This window comes from Apiospora marii, assembly GCF_038362585.1.
Source record: "Apiospora marii strain CBS 49790 chromosome Unknown utg000003l_segment0_segment0, whole genome shotgun sequence".
NCBI lineage: Eukaryota > Fungi > Ascomycota > Sordariomycetes > Amphisphaeriales > Apiosporaceae > Apiospora > Apiospora marii.
The window spans coordinates 6788493-6802407 of NW_027117374.1; the positions used below are offsets into that span (position 1 = coordinate 6788493).

Here is a 13915-nt window from a genome sequence, read left to right on the forward strand (position 1 = left end):
CAGAATTAGTGGACTGCGTTGCGGTAGCTTTCAAAAGAATAAGCCGAGGTGGCGCACGGAACGAGAAGCGATTTCGGCTTGCGGAAAACCACCATTGACCAACCTGCCGTGTCATCCTACGAAATTTCACACTGGGCCTTGCGATCTTAACAAGATGTTAACAGGGAACTATGCTATGTTAGAACAGTTTTCGTCTTATTGGGACCTAGACTCAGTCAAAGGCATAACTTGATAAATTTCGTAACGTAACAACTCGTTCGCGGCCCAAATAGTTTCATAGTGTTTCCTCTAGAGATACCCGCTAGCTTTCCCAGCATCTGCGATTGCCCCTGGCAGTTGCTTAATACGCTTGCTGGGATGTCTAACCTCCACGCAACTACACTCCAGTATCCGTAGCGGGGTATCGTACTGACCCCGCGCCTGGGCACTTTACACTTCATGTCGGTCAAGTTTAACCTACTCGGTGCTGGTGTGGGATCCGCCCTTGCGGCCAGCCTCCTGTGCCTTTTCGGAGCCGGGCTCAAAGGATCCAGTGGAGGCCTTTCCTCCCTGCGACGCTATGTCGCGCTGAGGATGCTGTCAGTTGCAACTGATCACGCTAAATGCTTTTCATATAATTTTCCGAGATAATGGGTACGAACCTGCTTGTCGGCATCCATACTGGCGAAGCCAGAGTTGTGGCTTGACTGGCCACCCTTGGACGCAATTTCCTGCACCTCTTCCTTGGGGCTGGCAGGGTTAGCTGTTGTGCAGTTCTAATAATAAGGACAGGACGGATCTCACCGGTTGGCAAAGTTGCCAGGATTGGTGTTTTCAGTGGGCGACATTGTTGAGGGTGTGGAGTGGATGTTTCTCGAACAAAAATGTGAGTTATGCGTAACTGATAATGAAGTCGAATGAAGACAAGATTGAGAAGAATGAAGACTGAGATAGTTCTTAATATGTTATAAACTGGAGTATCCTTGCCTCCTACGCTGAGATTTGTCGTCATATTGCAATTGCGATCCCTGGCATGGCTTGGATATCGTTGTTGGCTGGTGCATAATCTACAACGTCAAGGTTTCAGTCTCGTTGCAACCTATTGCGCAAGATCCTATCAATCTACCTGGACTGACGTCGACGCGGGGAAAAACTGCCGAACTAGCTGCAAAAAAAAAAAACAAGAAACGGACACTGACTGATGGCTACATATCTGCTGAGTTTCATAAGGTTGCAGTCATGATGTAAGTGGATGACAAGAGTGAAGACGTTGCAGTACCCCCAAGCTCGCGTGCTCGGTTCTGCAGCGACTTGTCGCTGAGTGTCCATTGAGCTACAATAGCGTCTCGCGGAACGGTAGATATAGCAAGCTGCTGGCTTGCGGATATGAAACGTTGATGACGTGATGAGCTCGAATTGGACCTCACCAGGCAGCTGCTGATGGTTCCAGAACCCGTTGTTGACGAAAATGGCTTCTGCAGCTTCCCTTCAGCGCGTTTCAACAAGGATAAGTTCTCGCGTGGTCCAGAAGGCTGGGCAGTTGGTTCTAATGACGCAGGGTCGCAAATCGAACTCCAAGCTAATGATGGTGCTTCTAGGGGCCTGGCCTACTAAAGTAGTAGTGTTAGTGTTAGTGCGCCATTGCTACTCTTCCGACGTTGCACTCCAACATTCGAGCCAACAGCTCTGCGGGTAGCTATGGAAGAGGGGACAGGAAACAGCCTACGGAGTCTTCGAGCTGATGCGGCAGAAAGACAACATTGGAAGTTACTGGATGATTCTGATTCCATCCGGACTTGGCAGGCCAAACCCAAACGGCACAATTGGAGAGAGTACACTTGTGCGAACCGGAATGGCTTTTCGGTCTCTCAGTATCACTTTTCTGCGTGCTGCTCAGTGCCTTTTGTGAGCCAGCAAGTGCGCCACAGCCAAAAGGGGGGCGCGATAGTATCGGCGTATGATCGTGTCCCTATTCGCTATTCCAACCCTGCTGCTGTTCGCTAGTTTTGTTCCTTTGAAGCGGCGGCGCCATCGGCAGCTGTACATATTGAGTTCTACATTTGCCCGAGCGCAGCTGAACCATTTTACACTCTCTACGCCAGAAACGGTACACACGGCATGATGCTCGTAATCCGAATGCAAAGCTTGGTAAGATACCTTCGCACCGACTACGAAGAAGCACTTTCTGCTCGAGAAATCTCTCGCTTCGCAAGTTGAGCTGCGCGCATAGTAAGTCACACTATCAGGCCTGCACTGGTCTCTTCCTGACAACTGTACCTTGCGGTCCGAAGTACATAGGGCCAGTAGTAGCTTCAGTTTGCATGGGCAGAAACAGATGCAAAAAACGGGGTTGTTGTCGCCTTATGATACTGATAGGTACCAACCAGAAGAGCAATGTCGAAGATCTGGAGTACATACAATGAGCGCATGCCTCTATTTTAATACCTGAGAGAACCACCAGATGCGTTTCGGCTGCTTGTTTTGAACGGGACTCAACTAGCCCAGAGCTAAGAGACACAAAAGCATTGCGGCAAGTTACGTAGGGATATCTTAATATGCAGCCTATGCCTGTTCTGGTGCGCAAGCCAGAGCTAGATGTTCCCACTGCTCCACTTGCACCATTCGGTCTAGAAGGTCAGTCACGTCGGAACCTAAATCATCCAGAGCGTGCTTTCTTCCCACTGCATCCGTCGAGCGCTCGAAGAGTCTCGCGGGCTGTTTTCAGTTCTGGCTTCCTTCCTTGCTCGCAGACTTGTTGGCCCGGTTGTCGGCGTGCAGAGTTAGAAAAATAACAATGGTACACCAGCGCCACTAGTGTATGTGCCCGGTTCCTGCCAGTAGTGGAGGACCGATTTGCGACCCCGCGCCATCAGGATCAACTCCCCAATCTTCCGGTTTTTGACAGCAGGCTTCGAGGTGCCAGCAAAGCCTCGCTATTCTCTGACGCTGCAAATGAAGACGATAGCGCTGCTGGTACAGAACGAAGCAGTAAGTAGCACATGCTTACAGTAAACCCAGGATACATAGTAATCCTGAAGCCGCTTGTCTTTGCTAGTGGGTTGCCCACATTGTTGCTGGCTCGCCCACGGCTGTGAGTTACCTACGCGACTCCAAAGATTGTGGCAGTGACCTCCAATTCGACCTCTGGCAAGGTAATTAACGACCGGCTCCGAACACGAGGGATCCTTCGATAACAGTCAATTCTTGCGACTCGGTGAAATGCTAGGGCACAGTGGACATAGGAGGGACCTGCTTGCAAGATGATGGCAGCTTGAACTGACTAACTCCTGTCGATGTTGCCCAAGAGTTTGACTGGACGTAGGTACAGTATGGCGCTCTCCTATGTTCGATTGGAATATGTACAGCACATCCTCGCCTCCAAGGGGGGAATACACCATCTCGAGTGAATGACGGATTCTAGATGTTGTTATGGTCTACGATGTGTTGATACAGGGATAGTAGAGTCAGCCTGCCAAATCTCAGGCGGCGCTTGTGATACTGACACAGGCTTTTTTGTACAAGAACTGGCTTGACTTATTCACGTCAGGTTCCTCTACCAAGCAAAGGGGTTAACCAAACTCTCATTAACTCGATGTGCTGCCAGGCAAATCATCAGAACCATTGCGTCCTATCGAAGAAACGGAGGAATCAGGTATTTCCACCATGGTAACGGTTCACTGTCTTCCAAGTATAATTCCATTCCATCCTGTGCATCCTGCGGACCGAACCCCTCAAACGCAGCATATGCCAAATCCATTTCCCATTCGAAAGACTGCTCCTCCTCCTTTCTGTCCGAAGCGCAAGCCAATGCTTTTTCAGTTTCGGCGGACGATTCAATTTTTATCGAAGAATCGGCGGGCCTCGACCTAACTTGCAGCAATGAGTTTCGTGGATGGTGGTCATCTCCTGGAGACGGACAGGAGTGTGGACAGGATGAAGCTTCATTACTGCGGGCAGTCATTGTTGATTAGGCGTTTAATAACAGTAATTGGCCAAGATGTATAACTAGCGCTGCTTGCCAGTCACACAGTAGCGCGGAAAAGGAGGACCTCCTGCTCTGAATGGCACATTCCTTTATCCACGCGATTTTGCACAATGTGCAAAGCAGAAGACTTGTTTTTCAAAAAAAAAAACCGAGCAAGACTTGCAGTTGGTATGTTGTCGATGTAGCGCGGCATATGGTGTAAATTGGTGCCCCGCATGCCGGAGGTGAAGGTGTAGAAAAACGATTCTATCAGGGCGAGATAGAAGCAGGGAGTGTTAGGTTAAATGTTTTGGGATCCACCCGACCTGAAGGATCTCTGCCCCGCAATCCAAAACGTAAAACGTGGGCAGTTAGAAAACTGAAGCGCCACACTGTATACTTTCCACAGACTCAGACCTTTTATTTCATTCTAGTCCAATCAGCTATTATTCCATTAGGGAGAGGAGTCAGATGAAGAGGCGGTGGGCGTCCAACGCAACGAAGGAGGACCTTGCAGAGATGGAAAAGACGACTATACGCGAGACAATCAGTGTCATTGATCTAGTGCTATTTCCGTGAGCCGACTCCGAGATCTGATTGTTGATACCTACAGGCTTGCCGTTCCATAGGTATTCGTTTCTTTGCATAGTCTTGACCACAGATTCTTTTCGGGTAGAATTGAGTTTAGATATGCCACTTATTGCATAGAAACGAGGTTATGGTGATACATCGCCGTCATGGGCCCTTCTGGGGAGAGACCGCTCTGGAAGGTGGTAACAACCACTCCTAGCGCAACAGTTGAGGGCCGAATCGCAGCAGAATTGAAACCCCGACCGTGTTGTATACTCTCGGTCTGGGGCTTCCACAGCCTCTTCGGTTCGACTACTGGCTTTCATACCAGGTCAATGGAGTCAATCGGTTATGCGCATCTCTGCATAGACAACCAGAACCAGTCTTTGATAACGAACCAGGCACTTGGGCAAATGAACGGGAATACTGTCGCTATATCCTGTGCCACGCCAGTCAGGCAGCCAAGACTCATGTCGGTGTGCATACGATTGACGCACTCAACTTTTACGGTAGCCCAACAACGATGTATGGTCTCTCTGTACCCCAATATGAACTATGCTGATGGGGAACTAGGTTCATAGAGGTGTTTCCCGCATCTATACTCCCCCCACAAACCGGAATCTAGTGAGGTTTCTCGCGCAAGCGCATCCGACACTTTACTCGACCTTCCTAGCGCAGCTTGATTCGCATGTCCGGTCCCTCGTTCTCCAAAGCGTGCCTGAAGTTGCTCTGGAGGGCTGGAACCAAACCGGTCCCGATGCATGCTTCGACCACCACTTCAGCCAATGAAGGTGCCCTCTTGAGCGACGATCATGTTGCCAAAGACATGTAGCTACCGGTGAACCGTGGCGGCTGGGCGCTCCCGGCTTGCGCTGTTGCTGAGAATCGCAGACTTCATGTGAAGCACCGAATGGGGAGTAGGATAAAGGTGGCCTGGTAGTGGTCGAGTTCGAAGGCCTGGGTACCTTCCATTGCAAGGTCATGATTTGTAACATTTACTTGACTATATCCTGGTCGTAGGGTCGGACCAGTCAACTTTCATAAAAACAATCGCCTCTCCTGTGGTGGCCAGGCCGTAATTCAGTCCACCTTCAATCATGTAGTGGAACGTCTGCGTTATGGCAGCAACGACAAGCCGTTCCGAGCAATTCGAAGCCGAAGCACGGCTTGCCATGGCGCTCACCCAAGTCTTTGACTACATGGTCACCTACGGGGTTGGGTATGGTTATGTGGCAGCGGGCGAGTCGCTGCTGCTACTCCACGTCGACGGGGCCGATCCACAAACACTGTTCTGCCACCCGTGTGTGCCCAGCGAAGATGTGAGCGATGCATCATGCGAAGACTGGGCGAAACAACGGATCTACACGGCCGTGGCGCAGCTCAGCAGCTTTTGTATGTTGAGTCTCCAATCGGATGCGCTTCAGGGTCCTTTTCTCGACGCCGCTCAGAAGAGCGCGAAGGCGGTCTTGCAGACATGGGCAGAGCCGTACGAGGATGCCGCGCAGTTCTCCGCGGAGGAGACGGAGTCGTCGCAGGCGGCGTCATCGTCCCCTACACGACGAGCCGATCCAGATTTTGTAGCCGACGAAAGCCCAATTGGCCGGAAAGTCGCCTTGCGGTCGAGGCCGTCCAGTAGGCCACCGGCGTCGTCTCGCCAGGATGACGAGGGCGAAGACGAGGACGGGCCGGAAGATGACTTTCCGCCGCCGTGGACAAGGCCGATGGAAAAGCGGAAGGGCGGCCCATCGCATAGTAGCTCCGAGGAAGATGAGACGCGCCACTCGGCGCCTACGCGGCAATACTGCTCGCAGGCGTGCCTGCTAGGCCTCAAGAAGGGCCGGGCCCTCGACGACAGCTGCCCGAATGTGCTCGCGCATCGTGTCGCGGGAGATGGCCTGCGGCACCCTGTCGCGGCCGACGAGTTCACAAGCGTGGTCAGTGAGCAGCTGCGCGACAGTCCATACCGAGGTTGCTTAGGGCTAGGTGGGTGGGGTAAGAGGGGTGCGACAGGCGTACTATTCAAAGTGGAACTTGGACCATACGGCTACACCTTTGTCGGCAAGGGGACACTGTCGGGTGGTCTCGAGCGGCTGCAGCACGAGTGCCGGGTCTACGCGCGGCTGGCGACGCTCGAGGGCTGGGTGGTGCCTGTGCACCTGGGCCTGGTGCACCTGGATCGGGGGTACGTGCTAGCGGGCGGGGGGAGGGTGGTGCACATGATGCTCATGTCGTGGGGCGGCGAGACAGCGGCGGACGCAGGCATGGCGGCGGCGGAGCTGGAGGCGCAGAGGCGTCGCTCGTTGGAGGCGGTGTGGGCGGCGGGGGTGGACCATGGCGACCTGCGCGATGCCAACCTGCTGTGGAACGCGGAGCGCGGGCGTGTTGTGATTGACTTTGACCAAGCCGTCCTCTGGCCAAGGCCCAAACACCGACAGGTGTCTGCGGTCAGGAGGAAGAGGGAGCATGGTGCGGATCGGCTCGAGGGTTGTTCTCGGAAGCGTGGCACTGCTCTACAATCGTCTGCCGCCGGCGCAGATGGCGCAGAAGCTTCGAGGCATATGCCGAGCTGCGAACAAAGAAATAAACTCTATACATTTGGTACCTCCAAAACAGGTTCCATTTCCGACACGACTTCCCAATTCCTATCCCAGCTAGACGCCGGGCTTCTGGCCTTTCCCCTTCCCCACCGTCCGATTCCTGGCCAGAGGGCCACGACCAATGGGTTCTTACCACCTGTACGTCGGCCTCATATTTATACTTCACGGGAAAACATGCTGACCATATTAGGGACGAGCCCATGGCCGATATTGAAGACATCGACCCGAATGGCGACCTCATTGTCGTCGACCAGGACCCTGGAGCGCACCTCTTGAGTCTTTAAGGCCAGGTTTGTGCACAAGAAAGGTCACGATCAACGCGATGGCCACGAGTGCCTCCCTTAGGCCTCAGTAGCTATAACTAGGGAAGCATTACGATTTTACACAACTTGTACAAAGGTCTTAATAAATAGATCTACTTAGGTAATAAGTTGTAGTCTATTAAAGAAATACAGAGTAACGAGAGGGAACACGAACTCGTGAAACCGAGGGTTCTATACGTGCTCCTTAGTTCCTAAGGTATGTCATCCACGTATATCCCCTGGCTGAGCTGGCCTCGTGCTCGACAACGATAGTTTCGAGCAAAGTTCAAACCGAGGCATCTGCGTTTTTGACCAACATTTGGGCGTACTTATCGAACCACGCTCCGGCTATTGGGGCGCCCGCCATACCACATTGGCCGTCGCTCTCACCACCCGGCTTGATCCACGCGATGCTATCGATGAGAGGGTTGTCGACCTTGGTACCCGGTCTCATGCCAAAGCCGGCCGGAGTTACATTGCACCAATCGCCCCACTTCGCACGAGCGCCGGGCTGTGCCACTCGGCCCTGGTCGACAATGAAGCGGGTCGGCAGGCCTTGAGCCTCTAAGTAGGGTGCGAGTGACGAGGTGTAGTGGGATTCATCGAAAGAGTCGCTGGACTCCGCGAAGCTGTCCTTGACGGTGGCCTTGAATGGGTTGAAATTGGAAATGTTGGTGGAGAAGCCGCGGATCATGCGACTGTTGCCAGCCATACGAACAACTTCGCCGAAGACCTTGGCGGCTGTGATGGAATTCGGGGTCAGCCGAGCCGACTCAGCAATCAGAGGGGAAGGGGCGCGCCTACCGGGTGCTTGGTTGGCATCTCCAAGCCAGCCACCATTGGCAGCGTCAATATAGAGATGGACGTGCTTGAACTGGAGGTTCTTGATGGCGGCAGCGATGCCCTGCTTGTACACATCCTGAGCCGCAGCGCACTTTTTGTTACTCAAGCCGGTCACAATGTTGGCCAAGGAGTCAGGCTCGAGAACGACAGCGAAGGTCAGGTCGCTGGCGGCTCCGAGCTTCTCGGCCCAGGGACTAAGAAACTCTGTCTTGTACCTCTGCAATCCACCCTTGGAGCTCACCAGCTCACCAGCGCTCTCGCCGGCGCTGCAGTCTCGGTCCGGCAGGTTGTAAAGCACAAGGCCCACCATCTGGGGCGTGCCGGTAGCCTTCTGCGCCGCACGTGCGCTTTCGATGGCGGCGTCGATGTTGGGCAGACTGGCGATGTTGGACACCCAGACGAAGCTGCCAATATCCTGGATGGATCGGACCTTGGCCGCATTCGTAGTGTCCCCCTGGGACACAAAAGAATCGTGCGTCGCATTCAGCTTCTCCGACCACGCAGGGTCAGCGAATAGCTTCTTCCCGTCCCGAGGATTAGTGGTGGCTTGTCTGTAATGAAGGCCGCGGGAGCGCAGTGGCGTTGCCGTGGCCGAGCCAACAGCGGCCAATGAGACTAGTACGTCGAGGAAACGCATTGTAACGAATGTAAAGGTAAATAACGAGCGAGCTGGTGATAACTGAGAGGCTAGAATGCAAGATGTCCAAAAGCCGTGGTCGATAGTGGCATCTCAGATACCCTCAGCTGGCAGAGACTTGCGTTCTTATACCGCTCCCAAGCCAAGTGAACGAAACGTGCTTGTGCGAATATCTGACCTTCATTCTCCGACGCATAGGGTCCGTCGAAGATGATCAATGTGAAGCGAGTAACTTCTTGGGCAGGAGGGAAAGAGCGGGCCTTATCCAGTCCGGCAGCGCAGTACCCTCCGCATGAAGTTGCATCGCGTGGTGGACGACGATCAACCGGCGCCCGATCACCAACAGACCCGAGACTACGAGAGATGACTTTCGACTCCAGTAAGAAGTTTGAAAGCTAGGGAAGCGACCCAAGAAGTTGGGGCAATGAAAGGGGCTTAGGCCAGTTAAAAGTACGTCCGGAAAGGCGCCGATGGCCTGCATCAAACGCTGACTACGTAATGCAACCCCACCCCGGCTCCTTAATTTCGGCAGAGTCGCTCGCTACCCCAGAGCATCGCATCCACGTGCCAAGCAGATCTGCGAAGGCGAAGTGCACTCGACTGGCTGGAAGCCAACAAAAGGGATCCACACCAAAGTACAGCCAAGAGCTTGTGGCCCATTCCGCCCGAAGAAGGCACCTGGTGGTCGGTATTATTCGAAAAAATTAATATAATTACATTGCGAGCAGCTAAGACCACGGGGCGGACCTCCGATGAGAAGGTCAGATTCGGCCAGTAGATGACATAGCCGAGGCAGTTTGCTGTGGCGCTATAGCCTGTATCCAGTTATCCAATGCCATGAATTCGATTCTTCGGCAAGGCAAAGGCTGAGAAATGCGATAGAGCACCGCAGCACAGTTTTTGCGAATAGCTTTGATGCCCCTTACATTCAACCCCTGTGACGATCGAACGAGCGCACTTCGTCGCTCCGTCGCTCCGTTCAGCTCTAGGGGAAGAGGAGAAGGAGGAGGAGGAGGCTGTCTTCTTCGACGCCACAACCCCACTATCTGGATACATTAGTGGGATAGAATGGCGAAGACAGCTTTTGGCGTCGTTATATCAAACTGCGTAGCTCAACCAAACTCTGGAGATGTATGACATGCATGTGTGTCCAGATCTGACGGTCGGGATGTCGGCTGGGACCGATTCGTTCCTGGTCACTAAAGTACGTCCCTAGAAGACACCACCGACTACGATAGGCATTGGGGCCAATGGCAGGATTGATCCAGCCCAGCGTTACTCATTAACTGGGAGACGCCGGCGTCGAGCAGATCTCTCACGGTTGAAAGGGACGACACCCCACAATGCGAGCGCTGTCACCGTCGGCTGGCAGTCTCCCTTTTAGGCAATGCGGACCGCGGCGTTTGTGGGGCAGCCGACATGATCAAGGGGCACAGCCGGCGTAGACTCGCTTGGCCTTGCCATCAATAGCCACCCCGGATCAAGCAAAGAAGATAGTCACGCGAAGACCAGGATGTGGGCGATAGGGGAGCCATCACGAGTGGCGAGGTTAAGACTCCATGATGTTCAACGGTTTTCTTCTACCATAGATAAATTGTTCAATCAGAGCTCTGTCTACAGCACTATCCCATCTCCATCAATACCTCATCCTTCTTAGTAGTAGTCTTAGAGCCACTGGTCTTGGGAGGCCCCGTGTTCCTGAGATGCGGAGGTATCGTGGGTGCACACGCCTTGCACTTATCTTCTCTGATAGAAGAAGAGCACTTCTTGACAGGTGCTGCGAGAACATGAAAGTAACTCGCCCAATCCGCTGATGGTATCATGACAAGGGCGTGCACGCCCTGCTTCTCTGCGTCAGTTTTCCCAAGCCGACGATGCTAGAAGCAACAGACTGCTGCTTGAAGTGCTCAAGATGAGCAAGCGACATGTCCCCATCGTAACAACAGTGTTTACCACTCCTCTTTTGGTAACCGGTTTCTCCTGTCACGGTCCAGCGGCTCACTGATGCCGGCAGAAACGGAGCCGCGCCCGGACTCAACCTTGACCGAGCCTTCGAGTGATCCAGGAGCTTCAAACGAGCGCTGTAACATATGTGGCTCATCTATTACTGAGCAGTCGAGCTCGAACCGGTGGGTCGCCGGGTTGAAGTGGGCATTCTGGCCGACGCAGAACCCATCGCGTTAGTTAGCACCGGGGAACCCTTCGGGGGTGTAAAGGCAGTTTAGTTGGGATGGCGAGCTGTGTGAGCAATAACCCACCTGTTCTTCCAGAAAGACACCAAAGTATCTGGTGCTAAAGCGCTCCTCGCAGATGGCGGACTGCGATATGGGCGGCTCGTAATCGGAAGCGGAAAGCTTGAGGTGGGTTGGAGGATGTGCGACCGGTGTGGCCGGTGTGGCCGGCACCGGGGAAACCTGGGATGGAAGGTAGGGGCTCGCGAGAGGATTGTACACGACCCGCTTCAGTCTGCCTGGTATGAACAGGAATAGCAGGAACAGCAAGAAGGTGCCTGTTACAACCGGCCTGCGCGTGAATGGATTCCTTGCCATAATAGAAATCCCAAGTACTAGACGTTAAAGAGTTATGTGCCGCTTTTTGCTACTAATGAGAGCTAGGCTAGTTAGCATTCGTGGCTTCACAGCCTAATTTTAATAAGGTACTTCATAAAGGTTCGACGCCATACTCGTGGAAAAGACACAGCCATGCGTCCGGTGGATGGAGGACGGAGGAGATTCACATGAACTGTCAGTACCTAGTCATATGGTAGACCTCGAAGCTGGTGGACCAAGACATCGACCACAATAAAAGTCTGCACAAACCATACCTGCCCCCCTTCTACCGCACGGACAAGTTGTAGATCAGGGTTAAACCATTGGATCCTTTTTCGGAGCCCAGTAGATCCAGTGGTACGACGGAAACGTCCAAGTCACCACGCATGGGCCAAAGGAGCGGGCCGGGTTAAGGCCAGCGCCTGTATAATATGCGCCCCTGGCGATGGTAACGAGTCAGCAAGGATGCCAGGGGAAACAAAGCAGGGAAACAAAAGGAAAACGCCAGTAACACGCAGAGAAGGGGAGTATGTAGGTAGGCTCATAACTTACATCATGACGCAAATAAAGACGGCGAGTCCGATGCCCACGGGGGCAACGTAAGTGGCCCGATGTTTTTCGGCCGCCAGCATGAAGATGGCAAAGACGACCTGGGCCGTGAGTAACATCTCGATGAACAGCCCCTGGGTGACCGTGGTCTCGGCGGCCAACTCGGTCCTGGAGGCCGTGCCGTTGGGCAGGAGACCGCGGATGATGGCGGAGGCGGCGATGGAGCCCAGCATCTGGCCCGCGACGATTAGCAGGGCGCGAATCGGCCCGGTGGCGCGGATGAGGAACATGGCGAAAGTGACAGCCGGGTTAAAGAAGCCGCCGCTTATCCGGAAAAAGACCCAGGCGTTGACGGCGATGGACATGCCCCAGGCCAGGGCGATGAACTGCAGCTTGGCCGGGTTGGCCGCAAGGTCGTTGTCGTCCTGCCCGGCCTTGCTGGGTGTGTTGACGAGAGCGGTGCAGCCAAACACCATCAGCATGTAGAAAAAGGTGCCGACGAACTCGGAAAGCGAGGCCACGATGTTGTGCTGGATTCCAATGAGCACCCGGTCCCGGAACTGGTCGATGAGGTAGAGGCCGCCATTGCGGCTCTGGATCCGTCCGATTTGCGTGCATTGGAGCATTGGCTTGACGACAGATGGCCTGAATTTTGTGAATAGCCGGGTCCACCAGCGGTCCTGAACGTTAACCATGTATGACTTCCTGGTAATGGTGTAAGCGGAGGGACGAGAGGGAAGGAGACTAGATGTTAGTTTATATTTGACTGTTCGTTTCGAGGGATGATATAATAGTATCAAAGTCGGAAGCAAAGACTGAAGCTGTCGGAACGACAATGTTAAATATCAAATTCGACAGGATACAGTCGAATATACGGACCAAAGATCCCGTAGGACTCATCGCATGCAACTAGCGGACCCACCTCGCCATCTTCCATATAGGGTATACTATGGGCCTTACCCAGCTATGATAGATCGGCCACGCTATGCGGGATCTCGCATGTGCATGATCCACTTTGGATCACGCCCTGAATCATCCAGCAGCGTATTCTCCTATCGCCGCATCCGCCGAGAGCTCGAAAATCCTCGCGCGCTGTTTCCCGTCCTGGCTTCATAGTTGCCTGCAGACTTGTTGGCCCTACTGTTGCAGTGCAATGTCTGAGTTCTGCAATCACCTAGATAATCTCTTCGCGAATCCCCTCGGGGACTACTAGATTGGCAATCAGTTTCTCCAAATGCTTTAATCCTTCTTTGATACCTCTTTTCGATCCATTGTCACTGCTAGGACGCGTCTGAGGCGCTTGGTTGTACGCCACGACGTTGTTGCGCGGGTGGTACTGGATCTGCACGAGTCCGGTGCGACCGGTGTCAACAACCACCGGATCATCCATACCGTAGCGCTTTGGCTGCGTCCCCTCGATGAATGTTCGGCTAGGTCGATTCGACCTCGTATATTTAACTAATAGGGTTTTTTTGATTATCTGATGGTTTGATCGAGTTATCGATTTTTACCAACTACAATTCCCTTAGACCTTTAGACGGTGGGTGTATCTCTTCCACCAAACCAAATATGGTTGGCTTTAGTTTTCGGGTATTACTTTTTCGCCACTGCAAAGACTTTTCACAGTCGCAGTGATTCAGGGGCACTTCCTAGTATGAAGTACTCATATCGCATATTATATGCGCAGCAGGTTCTTCGAAAAGTAGAAGAAAGGCCCACCCTAGGGGGAGGCCGCGCTGCCATGACGCAATAACTTTAGGTCATCGTTCCTCCGCCCCTTCCGTAACGACTAATGTCTTCGCCTTTTCGAAAAATATCGGTACAGCGTTCTTCTCTTTGGCACGCTTGGGTATAGGCCGAACTCACAGGGCCTCATCCATCTTCTCGAACGTTTCCTCGATCTGCGCAAAGAAGCCGAAAGCAAT

At 53.3% G+C, this 13915-nt stretch overlaps 3 protein-coding genes across 3 annotated transcripts; all 3 read right to left on the reverse strand.

Moving 5' to 3' along the window:
* Positions 1 to 456: 456 nt before the first annotated feature.
* Positions 457 to 827, reverse strand: PG985_005633 (conidiation-specific protein 10; the record flags this gene model as incomplete). Its single annotated transcript, XM_066825402.1, has 3 exons — positions 457 to 567; positions 642 to 729; positions 784 to 827. 3 exons carry the CDS (start codon positions 825 to 827, stop codon positions 457 to 459), a joined length of 243 nt encoding a protein of 80 aa, XP_066688562.1.
* A 6871-nt stretch (positions 828 to 7698) lies between these two features.
* PG985_005634 (uncharacterized protein) lies at positions 7699 to 8892 on the reverse strand (the record flags this gene model as incomplete). Its single annotated transcript, XM_066825403.1, has 1 exon — positions 7699 to 8892. The coding sequence occupies one exon, from the start codon at positions 8890 to 8892 to the stop codon at positions 7699 to 7701; it is 1194 nt and encodes a 397-aa protein (XP_066688563.1).
* Positions 8893 to 11756: 2864 nt separating this feature from the next.
* Positions 11757 to 12616, reverse strand: PG985_005635 (aquaporin; the record flags this gene model as incomplete). Its single annotated transcript, XM_066825404.1, has 2 exons — positions 11757 to 11880; positions 11994 to 12616. The coding sequence occupies 2 exons, from the start codon at positions 12614 to 12616 to the stop codon at positions 11757 to 11759; spliced, it is 747 nt and encodes a 248-aa protein (XP_066688564.1).
* Between the last annotated feature and the right edge of the window lie 1299 nt (positions 12617 to 13915).